At 37.2% G+C, this 16978-nt stretch overlaps 1 protein-coding gene across 1 annotated transcript; it reads left to right on the top strand.

Moving 5' to 3' along the window:
• Window positions 1-68: 68 nt before the first annotated feature.
• LOC144449013 (uncharacterized) lies at window positions 69-14854 on the top strand. The gene is made up of 6 exons (XM_078139409.1): window positions 69-391; window positions 2567-3701; window positions 5909-11873; window positions 12828-12921; window positions 13690-13783; window positions 14385-14854. The coding sequence occupies exons 2-6, from the start codon at window positions 2744-2746 to the stop codon at window positions 14447-14449; spliced, it is 7176 nt and encodes a 2391-aa protein (XP_077995535.1). The 5' UTR covers window positions 69-391; window positions 2567-2743; the 3' UTR covers window positions 14450-14854.
• Window positions 14855-16978: the final 2124 nt, after the last annotated feature.

Below are 16978 nucleotides of genomic sequence, written 5' to 3'. Positions count from 1 at the left end.
ATAATTAACATGTCTACATTTCCTCTTAAACATCGACAAGACATTAACATCTGCCATATAACATTTCATCGTCACGTTCCAGCAAATACATACCATTCACGGACTGTAGAGCACGTACATTGACGGAGCTATTAGTAGAAACCTAAACCCATCGTCAAACTTGCCCTAGCACAAGTATGCAAAGCATGTCTCGCTGATATGCATGCGCCGCGTTGAGAGGTTATCGGGGGACACGTGGGGTGATATGCTAGGGAAAGCGTCGAGACAGCCACAGCGTTGATGTCTGTGGCGATGACGCGCTCTAGCTGAATGTCATACAGCATTTCTGGCGGTTTGGTCGATCCTGTTACGGCATTTCAACTGTTCGTACAACGACACCATCACTTGTAAGGTAAGCCATTCTTCTCATCTCTACATGTCTATAATCTGCTTATCAAAAAAAATCATTTTTTAATTCCAGTATTATAAACTATAGAAGGTTTATTATTTAATTTTCCCCATGTATCTTGTGTGCTTATTTATTTAATAAAATCACATATATCACTAAACGCTTGCAAAAAATGTCTATTTGATATCATCGGTTAAATGCAATGCCACGTTTTTTCTCGTCTTAAGAGACCCATTTTTCACAATACGTAGAATGCTACAGAAAACGTTGGCAGTCTCAACCCTTCATATATTAACTCGGCTATGCTATGTAACGGTTTCATGAGATTGTAGACAATCCAAGTTGGCCATGATTCTCAATCAATTTAAAAGATTTACTCTCATAAAACTAATGATTATGAATCAATAAATGGAGCAATAATGATAAATTTGAGCTCGCAAATATTTGTAGTATTCGCCATGACGAACAGCTGTAGAATGCCAATGATGTCAGTCAGTACAGCGCCACCAAGAGGTCGGAAACGATGGCTAATACAATTAATCACAGCTGAGGGCTTAGACACCATGCATCACCTGCACTATACTAGTATACACATAGCAGGGGAGGGTTTGGGGGAATGTCGTCCGTCAAAACAGCTGTGTAATTCTGCACTACCCTATTAGATATCAACTGTACACGATTACCTCATAAAGTAAATCTTCCGATTGCAATTTCCTGGTTTCCCATAGGTATGTTTTCCTCTTTTCTTTTCAATTTCTCTTCTTTTTTTTTACCGAACTACAAAGAATGTCACAGTATATGTAAAACATACTGAAATTTAAGCATGTAGACGTATTTCATAGCCTCTTTAGCTTTCCCCCCGACCGTCGGTACAGACCCCTTCTGTTGAGGAGTAGAAACACACATATTTATATTGCTCATTGATCCTTTTAATACTAGTTTTCAAATTCAAATTTCCTATTTGTGTACCAAGACAAACGTAAAACCCGGAATGATATATCATAATTATATGTCATATATATATATATATATATATATATATATATATATATATATATATATATATATATATATATATATATATATATATATATATATATATATATATATATATATATATATATATATATATATATATAACTCGGTGAGTATCAATCTGCTAAGACAGTGCTCTATACCGCAGTGGCAGAGCGTAATAGTTTTGGTAGTACTGGAACTCTTTCTTGGTTGTAACTCGGAGTTTCACGCATGGCGCGATCATCAGACAACTTGTCTGATGATCGCGCCATGCGTGAAACTCCGAGTTACAACCAAGAAAGAGTTCCAGTACTACCAAAACTATATATATATATATATATATATAACTATATATATATAAATATATATATATATATATATATATATATATATATATATATATATATATATATATATATATATATATATATATATATATATATATATATATATATAAACACACGTTGAAATATTTGTGCTCGGTATTACAGGCCTTAATTTGTACACGCGTTAAACACGTGATGTCTGCTGCATTATCTTTCATACCGACAGCCTGAAAATATGCGACGTATGTTGTCAAATTGTTTTTCCAAACAATTAATTTTCTTATTAGTCCGCAACTTCATAATAATTCGTACCTACACAATATATTAGAGTTAATAACAATAAGTCAAACCCAAACAACAAAAATGATTATAAATTGCGAACCAAGTAGTGTGTATTCATAGTACATGTATTGTATTCAGTATTGGTGAGAATATCAATTTCCAACTATACCGAAGTAATGGCATTTTATACACTTTACTGAAGGTCATATGACCAGGAATCATATACGGCTCTTTAAAGTAGTACTGACAGATACAGTCATGCGTAACATTCCAGCACGTGATAAAATTGAATGTTGGTTTTCATAGCGTCTAGTCATAGTCCTTATCCTTGTCATCATTTTCGGAAGCCACAGTAATTTCTGCTTTAGCGAGAGTGTACTACCATTGCCGTAAAGAGAGCGTACTATCATTGCCGTAAAGAGGCTGGCAGTTTACTTTTGACTTTTACGACAAACGGCTTTCAGGCGAAAAAAATTTGACCGCCTTGCAATTGTATGCCCTGTAGAAAAGCTTCTGTGACTCCCTTCTAAAAGTTTTTTTTATTTCATTGCAGACATCGTTAGAGAACAAGTTCGATTTTACGTCTTCTAGTGGAATATTTGTACTTGTGAGTCTCGACAGAATTATTGATATTTGATCACTTTATCAAATATTATATATATGTACATATTGCAGTTTGGCGATTCATTTTGTAAAGGGGGAAAACGTAAAAAATTACTAAAATACAGATATGAGCAAAAATAGTAGCCAGGATACGTATGACACAAGTAGTGTGTCGAATACCGGTGATACTGACATGGGGTCAAAGTGTTGTGGTGCAAAGTCAAGCAAAGTTGAGCCGAATGTTGAAGAAATGGACAAACGGCCATCACCGTCAAAATTGATGGCACGAAACCGAGGACAAACATCAACGACAGATGATGTCGACGAAACTATTGAACTTGAAGATTTTGTGAGCGACCTAGACCCTGGAATTCAAAATGGCAATGATTATGCGGATACAGAGCACACTGGGCTTGAAAGTTTCCCACTTTTAGAACAAAATACGAGAAACTATAAACGACCAAGTGTAAATTCAGGATCCGATGTAGATAACGAATTAGCACCACTAATGTTACATGATGAGAGTTCGACAGTATTTGTCGAAAATGAAAATGCATTTGCGACGGAGGCTTTAATGAATACCTCACCTAAGGAAGGAGCAGTCGAACGCACTTATTTGACCACCACTCCCGCGATAAACGGTAAAGCAGCTACTGAAGAAAACGCGCCAACAAATCCAGTTCCAAGCGCCACATGTGGTGACTTCGAAAATTCGAATCTTGTGAACAGTACACTTCAAATGCAAAGTAGCACTAATTCTAGTATGAACTCGGATACTAATGGAAATGAACGGAACGCCATTCTTTGTGACACATATAGTGAAAAGTACCAAAAACGTGCTATACCTGTTACTATTAGTGGCGCAATTATAGGTCACACACTCGGAAAGCAGAAGAGCCCTGGAGAAATGATAAGCCAACCAAGTAAGGATTCTGGTATATTAGAAACAGGCTGTGGAGATGCAAGACTGACATCTGGAAACGAAATTACGCATGACAAGAAAGATATTAAAGGAGAAAAAGAAAATAGTGGAAAGGAACAACGAGATGAATCAGATTTAAGTTTTAGCACAAAAGTGGATATTGGTGAGTTCTATATTTATTATTCAGTTGTGCGTACAGCTTTTATGACCTAGTGACCTAGATTCCTTTTTTGCAAGTAAAACAACGTTTGTAGTTCATGTAACCGTTTAAAATTATGATACTCAGTGATCAAATACTGACTTTGCACCAAACATTTTACTAGGCCAATTGCACACAATTGTCAAATACTGACTTTGCACCAAACGTTTTACTAGGCCAATTGTACACAATTGTCAAATACTGACTTTGCACCAAACGTTTTACTAGGCCAATTGTACACAATTGTCAAATACTGACTTTGCACCAAACGTTTTACTAGGCCAATTGTACACAATTGTCAAATACTGACTTTGCACCAAACGTTTTACTAGGCCAATTGTACACAATTGTCAAATACTGACTTTGCACCAAACGTTTTACTAGGCCAGTTGTACACAATTGTCAAATACTGACTTTGCACCAAACGTTTTACTAGGCCAATTGTACACAATTGTCAAATACTGACTTTGCACCAAACGTTTTACTAGGCCAATTGTACACAATTGTCAAATACTGACTTTGCACCAAACGTTTTACTAGGCCAATTGTACACAATTGTCAAATACTGACTTTGCACCAAACGTTTTACTACTAGGCCAATTGTACACAATTGTCAAATACTGACTTTGCACCAAACGTTTTACTAGGCCAATTGTACACAATTGTCAAATACTGACATTGCACCAAACGTTTTACTAGGCCAGTTGTACACAATTGTCAAATACTGACTTTGCACCAAACGTTTTACTAGGCCAATTGTACACAATTGTCAAATACTGACTTTGCACCAAACGTTTTACTAGGCCAATTGTACACAATTGTCAAATACTGACTTTGCACCAAACGTTTTACTAGGCCAATTGTACACAATTGTCAAATACTGACTTTGCACCAAACGTTTTACTAGGCCAATTGTACACAATTGTCAAATACTGACTTTGCACAAAACGTTTTACTAGGCCAATTGTACACAATTGTCAAATACTGACTTTGCACCAAACGTTTTACTAGGCCAATTGTACACAATTGTCAAATACTGACTTTGCACCAAACGTTTTACTAGGCCAATTGTACACAATTGTCAAATACTGACTTTGCACCAAACGTTTTACTAGGCCAATTGTACACAATTGTCAAATACTGACTTTGCACAAAACGTTTTACTAGGCCAATTGTTCACACTTGTCAAATACTGACTTTGCACCAAACGTTTTACTAGGCCAATTGTACACAATTGTCAAATACTGACTTTGCACCAAACGTTTTACTAGGTCCAATTGTACACAATTGTCAAATACTGACTTTGCACCAAACGTTTTACTAGGTCCAATTGTACACAATTGTCAAATACTGACTTTGCACCAAACGTTTTACTAGGTCCAATTGTACACAATTGTCAAATACTGACTTTGCACCAAACGTTTTACTAGGCCAATTGTACACAATTGTCAAATACTGACTTTGCACCAAACGTTTTACTAGGCCAATTGTACACAATTGTCAAATACTGACTTTGCACCAAACGTTTTACTAGGCCAATTGTACACAATTGTCAAATACTGATTCAGAAGGTAATGAAGTTTCCTTCAATATGATCGACGATCGTCTACTGTAATATATTTACAAACTTTACCAACTACCATTCAGAACAGACATACCGTATTACACTCAGCAATGAATTTTTTACATGATAGATTTATAAATTACTTCTTTGTGTTGCAATAAGAAGATGTTGCGATGACTCAACTCGACCTGAATATTTTCATCATGGCCTTTTAGAAAACGCTACTTTCTATAAAACAGCCTTGATAACAATGCTTTGTACATTAACAAACTCGTGCAGTTTTTATTCAATAAAGTCCCTCCTTCATATCTCTTTGAAAATATTTCCAACTTCTTCGTTTAAGGGATAAGTAAGGGGTTTATTGCAGTCATCCGGTGACAGTTTTATGAATTAACGCATTTGACCTCTCCTAGCAGTATTTTAAAAATTCATGAAACTTGATTAAATACATCATTCGGAAAGACCTTATTTATATTGATGTTTGAAAGTAAACAATTTCATTGACGACCAATGTATATACTTGGCCAGCATACATATGTGACTGACTATAAGTTTAAAATATTTACTACCAATGCTTGTATATTGATTTTATAATTTGCTCTAACAGAACAACACGAAGAATCAACGAAATGTGTTATCAGTAGTGACAAAGGCGAGGCATCAGTTGCCAGGAATGATAATGTGGTAACCAATCAAAGTCTGCAATCTACTATAGAGTCAAAACCAGATCAAGATGTACAGTTTGAGAGTGGGTCACAGGGAAGAGGAAAGGTTGATGAGGACGACGAAGTAGATGAAGTAGATGACTTTGTTAACGCTATTTTGGCTAGGGTATCTGGAGAAGGCGAAAAGGCACAATCACAAGAAGAAAAGTTGGTTACACCATCCAATGAAAAGGGTCAAGAAGAAAAGGTGGCCCCGCCCCCGGTTCCGCCATCCAATCAAAAAGCCGAAGAAGAACAGTCGATTTCACCATCCAATCAAAAGGGCAAGGCACAACAGGTGATTCCACCATCATATCGCAATGAAGATGACGGTGTTCGTAGCACGCCTGATATGAAAGGCCAAGACTTCCAAGATAATGCAGAGAATAATGTAGAGATTTCGAAATCCGACAACACCATGGAGAAAACTGACACTGACCCCATACTCCATGCAGAAAATCAAGATGGTAATGACAATGACAGTAAAGTTTGCAAGAATGATAAATTTTCAAAAGAAAGTGGTATGAATTCTATACTTGTTGAAAACATGGTTAGTAGCGGTAATAACGTTGATCAAGGTACGGGAAACGAACGTATGTCTGCAGTGCCTACAGGTAGTGGTATCAGTGAATGCATAACTGTCAGTCATGAAACTGAAAACATCGGACAAGATATGACTGCCACTGATTTGGGATCACAACAATCCAGTGAAATTCCATCGCTGGATCCTGGAATTTACGAAGAGCCTATAAATGAGAGAAAAGTTGACGATGGCGTAGGTGAAGTTGTAGAAAAAGTTGGTGAGTTGATCAAACATATTAATGATGTGCAATCCAGTGCTGTTGTGCATGGTGATGAAAATATCAATGTCACCAAGGAGAACCGAAATACTTGTGTACATGTAATTTCAGCTGACGAAGATGAAACAAAAAATAGGAGTGAAATACCGAACGAAGATAAGCAAGCCGATGATACTCAATCTGATACAGTTAATCCAGGAATGACCGATATGGGATCGGAATTAGTATTGAATGAATCTTGCCAAGCGTCTACTGGTTGCGAACAACAGACGAACGTTCTTACTGCTCAACATAAGGACCACGAATCGTCAAATTCCGCTGCCTCCCTAGATTCAGCAAGACATACTATGTCTGAGATGGTGGTCGCGGACACGTCTGGTATTACTGGCATGCAAGAAGTGAATGAAAAACGGTCAACTCATAACGATGATACTGATGAAACAAACGATGTGGTTACTGAGTTTCCTACCACGTGTGATTCCCAGGAACCTAGGGCACTATCGCGAGAAAACACGGGAGTCGATGATGCAGATGATACTTCAAATGAAAATACAAGTTGTCAGGGGAACCAAGTACAAAAATGTGACACCGCAACTATCGATTCCAATAAGCCTGGTCTTACTGAAAGTAGCGGCACCAGTCATACAGTCGTTGAAGATTTGAACAACATGGCTAACAACAGTACCCAAGATATCATCAGCCCTGTAGGTTTTGATAATGAACAGAAGACGGCAACTGAATGTATAGAAACTACCACAGATAACAGAACTGAACAAGTAGAGATAAACCCGACAAAAAATAGAACTGAAAACGTTAACGAAGATGCCAAAGAGGGCTATAAAGAAACGCAGCTTGAGAAAGATCTGACGCAAAGTGTACGTGCAAAAGATGAAATAATAGGGATTATCAATATAACTAAAGATAACGAACATATGCATAAAGATATCGACGGTGAATTGAAGTGTGCATCTGTTGTTGGTGAGGTTACTGCGAAAAGAGAAACTGGTTCATGTGTTGAAGTCAATACTCCAAAAGCGTCAGCTGATCAACACGAGTCATCTAGTGAAACACAATGTGGCGATGAATCATTAACTGAAAATGTTGAAAGAGAATCGGCTGTGCAAGAAAAGCCTGGTAACTCCAAGTCCAGTCAAGTATTTGATGATGATAGTAATACGCAAATTGACCAGTCTGAGCGCAATGACGGGATGACCGAACCTCAGAATAGCCAGTTGCAAAGTCCTGAAGACGCTACACAGACAGAGACTGAACCAAATAAGTTTGAAGACAACATATCACAAGAAGTGAGCGACCTGTCACAGCCACCTGTTGAAGTGACTAGTAAACAAAATGAACCCATCGAGTCCAAAGACAGTGTCTCCAAAGAAGAGCGTTACGAGTCTCAATCCCCTGTAAAAGTGACCATTACAGATGACGAACCTACAAAGTTTGAAGAAGAAAGTGACCAGTCTCAGTCCCCTGTAAAAGTGGTCAGTTCAGAACGCGAACCAATTAAATCCGAAGACACGTTGTCTTCAGGAGAGGATGACCACTCTCAGTCCCCTACTAGAGACCAGTCCAATGAAGAAAGTGACCAGTTTCAGTCCCCAATTAAAGCGACCAGTACAGAAAACGAAGACAAGATTGAAGATAGTGTGCCTAAAGAAGAAAGTGACCAATGTAAGTCTCCTGTTAATGTGACCAACTCAGAAAACAAACCAACTAAGTCCGAAGACAATGTGTGTTCAGAAGAGAATGACGACGCTCAGTTCCTTGGTAAAGTGACCAGTATAGAAAACGAGCCTACACAGATTGATGACAGTGTGTCTAAAGAAGAAAGTGACCAGTCTCAAACATATGCAATAGTGATTAGTACAAATGAAGAACCAACTAAGTTAGCAGATAATATGCCTGAAGAAGAAAGTAGCCAGTTTCAAACCCCTGTAAAAGTGACCTGTTCAGAACACACACCCACTGTGGTTGAAGAAAGTGTATTTAAAGAAGAAAGTGGCCTGCCTCAACCCTTCATTGAAGTGGCCAGAACTGAAAACGAAGATAAGATCGAAGAAGAAGAAGAAAATGACCAGCCTCAGTCCCCTGTTAAAGTGACCAGTTCAAAAGACGAACCTAATGAGGTTGAAGACACTGTGTCTAAAGACGAAAATGTCCAGTCTCAGTCCCCAGTTGAAGTGACCAGAGCCGATGATGAAACCAAAGAGTCCAAAGATGCCGTGTCCAAAGACGGAAATGAGCCGACGCCATCTCTTGTTGAAGAACCTGTTGCAGAAATTGAACCAGGTAAATCTACAGATGGTGAGTATAATGAAGACAGTGGCCAGTCAAAACCCCTGGTTGCAGTGACCTGTACAGAAATTGAACCCAGTAAATTTGAAGAAACCATTAGTAGCAAAAAGTCACCTTTTCCTGAGCAAATTACCAGTGCCGATAATCAAGTTACCAGCGCCGATAATCAAATTAACAGCGCCGATAATCAAGTTAACAGTGCCGATAACAGTGTCGATAATCAAGTTAACAACTCTAAAGAGTCTGACGAAAAAAGCGGCAAACCAGAATGTCCAGTAGAAATGATCGATACAGAAAATGACCCTTCTAAGTCTGAACACCTGATATCCAAAGAAGAGTGTGGAGAAACTAAAGCCTCAACTCCGTGTAAAGATCAATCTGAGTCTAGCCCTGTTGTTGGTGATGGTGATCACCAGATTCTACCAACTGTCGAAGGTGAAACCGAAAACGAGAGAAGTGTCGCAACTAAATCAAATCCAACTGATAAAAGGACAGAAATTGAGCATTCTGAGAAGTCAAAACTAGAGAATGACTCTGACGTCATTCCAAACCAAAGTATGCAAATTGTTGAGAATGCAGCAACTAAGGATGATGACGCAACCATTGAGACTAAACCAACCAACAACAATGCGTCTGTTGCTCGTGTTCAAAACAAAGCAATAGAAATAGTAATATCCAAATGCAGTGATGACAACGAAACAACAACAGATAAAATTGGTGAAACCATAAACGAGACAGTCAAAACAGAAGAAAATGAAAATGACGTCACAATGAGGCAACATTATAATAATCCTCATCACGGCGAAAAGAGAAGGTCAATTGAAATCATCGAAGAGGGGTTTGTTATGGTGGTCACCGATGCTGACAAATTCGATGAGTTTGATCCAGTACGCAAAGGTGATATATTAAAACCAGTTCGACTGAAAAATACGCATGAAAGCACGCATATTCCACAATCAACTAAAGATGACAGTTTAGAAAGTGGGCTTACTAAGGTAATAGTTGGTGAAGAGGAAACTAAGAAAAACACAGAAAATCCACAAGAGAGCAAAATCAGAACTGATAAGAATATAGTCGAAAATCGGACAGTTGTAGTGCCGGCCAGCGACGATAAGAAATCAATACTTGATGAACCATACATTTCGACAGTCAGGAACCAAGAAGGTGATCAACTATCATCAGAAAATGCCTACCACAACACCACCAATCCTACAAAAACGGCGGCGAATGAACAAAAAGGTAGTAATGAAATAATATCTCATGAAAATGAACGTGAAGGCACAAATTCAAACCTCCAGGCTTTGTCAAGTCAAGACCAAGATCTACAAAGTGAAGACGATCACCCGCCTATATTTTTGGAATTTGAAATGATTACCATGGATAGAGTCGAAAATGAAGTACATGAAGAAAATCTAGAATTTTTTGAAGTTCCGGGGCAAAGGTCATCGAGACGAGAAGTTTCTGATAATCCTGAAACACTGTTGTATGGACCATCACCGTCTGGTTATGATAGCGACCGTGAAGAGTCCAGTCAACAGGAAGCATACGATGATACTCCGAAGAAACGTCGACGAAAACCTCGTAAAAAGAGAGAAAACAGTCGGGATAGGGAAGACACTGCACAAGGCATTGATTCAAAGGAAACCCCTCTTAACGCAAAACTCATCGCCCTCGAGACTGAAAAGTGGTTGCCTGTGAGAGAAAAGGCACCGTTAGATGGTGAAGAAACTGAAGAAATATGTCCTGAAAAGACCGAGATCATAGACGAAAAGGAACAGAAGTGTCAGTTAGGGGGCGCCATCAAGAGTTCAAAACGTGATGACGTCATCGAAAAGAAAATTGGAAAAGTTGATAACCCTTCGAGAAGTGTTAAGGGAAGTAAGGATACAGATAAAAGTAGCATCAGTAACCCAATGTCAGAAATAAAAGTCGATGAGAAAGAAAACCTGAAGAGTAAAGACGAAGTAGCTGATCCCTCAGAACCAAAACAAATGAGACCTAAGCTTATAGAAAAAACGGCCGGTGAAGGCAAAATGAACAATACAAAAAAGAAAATAAGCAAACAAGGGAAGCAAGGCAATCCTGAAGATAAAGCTGCGTCCTCCAAAGTAAGTTCAAAAGACTCTGGAGAAAAAGCAAGTAGTACTACCAAGGTCAGCACTGGAGAACCAAAATCACAAACAAGTACTTCCAAGACAAGTACAGTCAAGGAGGATACAGCAAAGACAGAGAAAAGTGACCCGAAGAGTGCCTCCGCTATACTAAAGAAAAAGAAGAAATCTAAGGCTGATGAAATGGCAAGAGTAGAAAAGGGCAAGAGTTTAGAGATGAAAGGTGATCCAAAACCTGCCAAAATAGGTGCAAGATTATCAAGAGAAACAAACGCTGTGAGAGCATTAGCCCAATTGCAAAGAGGTGTATCACCATCAGAAACCATCGAACAAGATCAATGCAACAACCCTGAAAATAAACTTCCAAAAGGTGCGAGGAAAAAGAAGAAAAAGAAAAGTACTGCGAAATCAGATACGTCAGCGACAGTGGCGAATCCTGAAGTTGGTAAAAAGGCGCCCTCAACGACAAATAAACAGCCTGTTGAAACAATGAGTGTCGGAGTGCAGGTTGGTGATGACTTGGCTGCTCTTTCTGCGAAAAGAGTGTCCGTCCGTAACAGTGCAGTGCAAGTGTCGATGGTCGATGACGATGATACTGTGTCAGAAATGAGTGAAGACAGAACAACTATTGACAGTGAAAAGACATTTGAAAGGTAATTGTCGAATTTCTTGCTTTCTCTCTGAACTTGTACTCTTCCCCAAAGAAAATTGTCTGAATAATTGTTGAAAATAATGTCACATTGCTCAGACTCGCTGACGTGTCAATGAAAGCTCCGGGACATTTTACCATTTTGGGCTGATAATATTTGAGACTTTTATAATTATGTAGTCGTATGGTGTGACATTACAGTAACTTGAAGCCGAAACCATTAAACATGGCCATCTCAAATGTGGTGTAAATTTACACCTATAATTACATACAATAGATTAGTCATTGAGTGTAATATATTCAATTTCAATATAAATCAGGTCGCAATGCATTATTCATAAAAGGGGCCCTCTACCAGAAAAAAAGTTTTCTTGCATCATGTTTTTTGGAAAGGAAAAACATTTTTTTTCCTTCGCTATGATAAAATGAATTTAAAAAACATTCAATATTTGTACGTAGTCCTAAGCTTGCTAACCTCAAAATTGCGAAAGACAACAGTTAAATATAGTGCGTGACGACAGCCACAGACTTTCATTTAGTTTCTACAAGATCCCGTGGAATGACCCTTCGCTCGTGTTGTCAAGGTTGATATGAAACCCGAGTCCTTCTAATTCTATCGGCTAAAATTGCAATGACAATAGAACAGAATGTAGCTGTAAGGATTCCAAGTATGCCGGTCAGGCCGTTCCGCATACTTTAACTACACAACTAGCAGACGACACACCATATTTGGAAATTGGTGACCGTAATCCCAACCACATGTCAAACAGCTGTGATGGGCATTGTCGTGCCACGAGTGAAAACAAATAAAATGAAAGTTGAAGACAATATTATACCTTTTTTTTACGCTCTGAATTATACCAAGTATATCTATTTTACATGTAATCGTCATCCGATATTCATTTTTTACACGGTTTTCGGATGCCAGGTCTTACATATTGGTATTTCTCATTCACAGCACTGATGCTTCAAAGGGACTACAGCAGAGTGGAAAGTACGTCACGGAATTTCCTTACCCAGCTAGAAGCATACCAAAACTGATTGGAAGAAAGGCAAGTCGTTCATGTCTATTTTTAACCTGGTGATTAATTCATGCATGGAGATCTTACCGACTGCACGCCGATTTTCGGTTATATACTGCTATAGCTTCATAAACGGGATCTGTAGCTACGTTTCTGTCATCGGTAAGACTAACGGACATCCAACATGAAAACAGATATTGTAAGTACAATGTAATGTAAAGAGATAAAGATAGAACACAAATAAATCCATTTTCATTCTGTTTGATACGTAGCTGCATTTATATTTTTTTTTTCAAAAGTAACATTATGGATCTCCCATCACCACTCAATCGCGTTACGTTACGATACGTTACGTTACGTTGCGTTGCGTTGCTTTGCTTTGTTTTGTTTTGTTTTGTTTGTTGGAAGTTCCCTATTTCGTTACATCAAGTATATTACTCTCTTCATAGTAAAGAAGGAACCAAATACCAGACGGTTATAAGTGGACATGTTAAGTACTAAAAGTGTCTTCTTTTTATCACAGATCATTTTATTCAATCTGAGATTGTTCTCGTGGTGCTATATACGGACCCCACTGGAAACAAGTCTTTGACTTTCGTGGGTTATCCAAGTAATTCAACAATTTGTACCAGTTTTTACTTGTATATCTGCACTGTCGATCTTGTTGTTTTACTGAAATAAACTAAACTAAACTATAGGTTTGTTTTCTTTAGCGTATAAGAAAAGAACACATTTTTACGCACCCATTCCTATAATTCGCTAAATTTCGTATTTTCCACCTTCTTGTGATTTTACTAGGGTAAGAATATCCGACAGATTGCTGGTCGAACTGGAACTATTATAACTAACAGACCAAGTGATATAAAAGAATTCCACATCGTACGTGTTGAAGGTATAGTAACATCCTTTATTCGGTATTTTGCCATTTTGTGATGTGTACAGAATCAGGGAATGCATTTATCACGTGTTTTATCTATGTTGGTTGTCTAGTCTACGGTTTTATTTATAGCTAGATTCTGGTGTGTGTTATATTACAACTTTATTTGTAGTTACGATTCTGGTGTGTTATATTAAAAACTTTATTTATTTATTGTTACGATTCTGGTAATTTTAAAGCGAACAATGCTAATGAATGTCCATTTTTATTAAAATGTTGAAAATTGCCATTTTGTTACAAATATGACGTCATTTACAACTAACACGTCATCTTTGAAGTATTGTCTATTTTGTACTTCATCTTATAAAAATCAACAAATGCAGACTGTTACATCATCATATATAAATTATCATTATCACATTATTATATGATATTTAGTTCTATATTTTCACTATCTTTGATTAAATAACGAATTAACAGTTAACTATAACAGGTTACCAAACCTACTACATCCCATCCAGACATCAAAATTTAATATTTTAATATTTACACAAACAGCTGATAAAGTAATGAACTTGAACGTCACATTAATTTACTTGTTTGTTTTTTTTTTCAGCTGAACACCCAAAGCAGTTATGGATAGCTATGTTGGCAATACAAAACAACCCAAGACGAGATTAAGAGACTCTGATCGATTACAGGATATACATTACCATACTGCATTAACATTGAAATGAAAAGGAAAAGAATGTAATATGCAGGCATTTGATTATATGTGTGACATTATAATGTTTAAAAAATCACATCTTTAGTGATTTTTTGTGAACTTTGGAAAAGGGTTCGATTTCTTGTCAAGGTCCAAGGTCACCCGGTTCTTCCAGGGCATTGACTTGACACATTTTTTCAGGCCATTAATAAGTTGACTGGCGTAAGCTTTAGTAAGTGAATCATTTCAGAGTCTCTCGCGACGACTGTTTTTGTGCGTTTCGGTGAAGCTTGCGTCTTTGCATATACAGATCATGTTGAATTGATTATCAAACAACGCATGCAGGAATAAAAATCGTCATTATTTTGCGAAAATGGACTTGCCGAATATTCGTGTGATTTTATGTGTGTCAGTTAGAATGAAATCGACTATTTTTGGTGGCCGAAGCAATGTCAAGTCAACACAATGATTTTTTTTTGTTTTCAAATGTTTGTTATATATGATCTTATATAAAACTTTAAAGAAATTCACACCATGCAATCAACTATGTAACATTGCCATAGAGGTATGCACTGGCAGTAACATTGTACTAGAAATATATTTCAATCGTCATTTTATGTACATATTTTAACTTGAGCTAAAACGCTTATCAACCACGTTTAATCCTGAGAATATATGATATCAGCTTCAATGTCTACCATCTATGTTCTTCCGTGTGATTCAGTATCGTCATCTTGTCTTAGAACTAGTCTATGAAACGGCTGATAGTATATATACGCGATACTCCCAGTAATTATGTGCTTACCATCTGAACTGTCTACATACTTAGGTTCCTCCTTATTTTCAAACTGGCAGATAGTATAATTTATGATACATTTTCTTTTTTCATTTTATTCTTTTCTATTCTATTCTATTCTATTCTATTCTGTTCTGTTCTGTTCTGTTCTGTTCTGTTCTGTTCTGTTCTGTTCTGTTCTATTCTATTCTATTCTATTCTATTCTATTCTATTCCATTCTATTCCATTCCATTCCATTCCATTCCACTCCTCCACTCTAATCTAATATGTTCTGTTCTGTTCTGTTCTGTTCTGTTCTGTTCTGTTCTGTTCTGTTCCGTTCCACTCCACTCCACTCCACTCCACTCCACTCCACTCCACTCCATTCCATTCCATTCCATTCCATTCCATTCTATTCTATTCTATTCTATTCTATTCTATTCTATTCTATTCTATTCTATTCTATTCTATTCTATTCTATTCTATTCTATTCTATTCTATTCTATTCTGTGTTACGAAACCGACCGACTGTGATTGATATCATGCTGGTGGTTCATGATAGTGATAGTGCGATCAATGCAATACTCAGCAGCACGTATTACTGTATCTAGTATCTCTACAATTGTAATTTTAGCTAGCAATGGAACATTGCCAAATTCTATAAATTCATCTGAATTCAATTGTATGGACTGTTTTCTAAAATGTTAGCAAACTTAGTCAGTAAATAATCAATGCATTTGCAGTCGGTTGTAAGAACGTTTGTTAGGCGTACGCGTTACAGTGATTATTTGCGTTAATATGTTACCTCGGACCACCAGAGATGTTACCTATGTATTTATTTACCATACCAAACACGAAGATCAAACAACCGTCACATGAATTGTTGAAAAATGTCGCCCTCTGTCGATGGTCTCCCTTTTTGTATGTTGACCATTCACCAATTTATTGTATAAATCATCTACACAATGCCCTCCAATCGATGTTTTTAAAAAATAGATATATAATAATAATTGTAATAATAATTGTAATTTCTATATAGCGCTTTCCCACACTGTACTCAAAGTGCTTTACAATTATTACCCCCGGCATGGATCTATAACGGCACAACGGCCCTTTATACTTCCTCAACTCGTCAGAGAGCGCATAATCAATTGCAGCCTCTATTAGTGTATAGGACTAAATCATGCACATTGCGACATCTATCCTACCAAGTCCCCCAATTATACAGCTCAGTGGGTTGACAGGCATAAAATTGTTTTACCCAAGGTATTTATAGAGAAGACGAAATATACTTATTCTTTACTTGTATCTTAGTAATGTATAATGAAAGTGATATGATAATGCAATAATATCGTAACACGTGTTGAATTGAATTATCAAGGTCTTTTTTTTTCATTCTGTTATCCCTTGTTTTAAAAATCTTTGATAATTCAAGAATATAATGTAATAAGCTTACTGTTTTTACACTAAAAAAAAAATTGTAAGTTTTATTTTCCGGTGTTCTTTACCTATCTATATCTATTAGCCTAAATTTGCAACCATAAAATAGTCACTGTAACATCTTGTCTCGTGGTCTCAGCTGTAACCATAGCAAATCGTAGCCCGACAGATAACCCACAGATCGCCTGTGTGACTACAGACCGACTACCACTGACGTGATGACTATTTAATTGAAGGCTGTTTCCGTTATAGCGCCCCCAAGAGTCAGGCTTAGAAGTAAACATGACG

The sequence above is a fragment of the Glandiceps talaboti genome, chromosome 18 (assembly GCF_964340395.1).
Source record: "Glandiceps talaboti chromosome 18, keGlaTala1.1, whole genome shotgun sequence".
NCBI classification, from domain to species: domain Eukaryota; kingdom Metazoa; phylum Hemichordata; class Enteropneusta; family Spengelidae; genus Glandiceps; species Glandiceps talaboti.
This window is presented reverse-complemented; position numbering and strand designations above follow the sequence as displayed.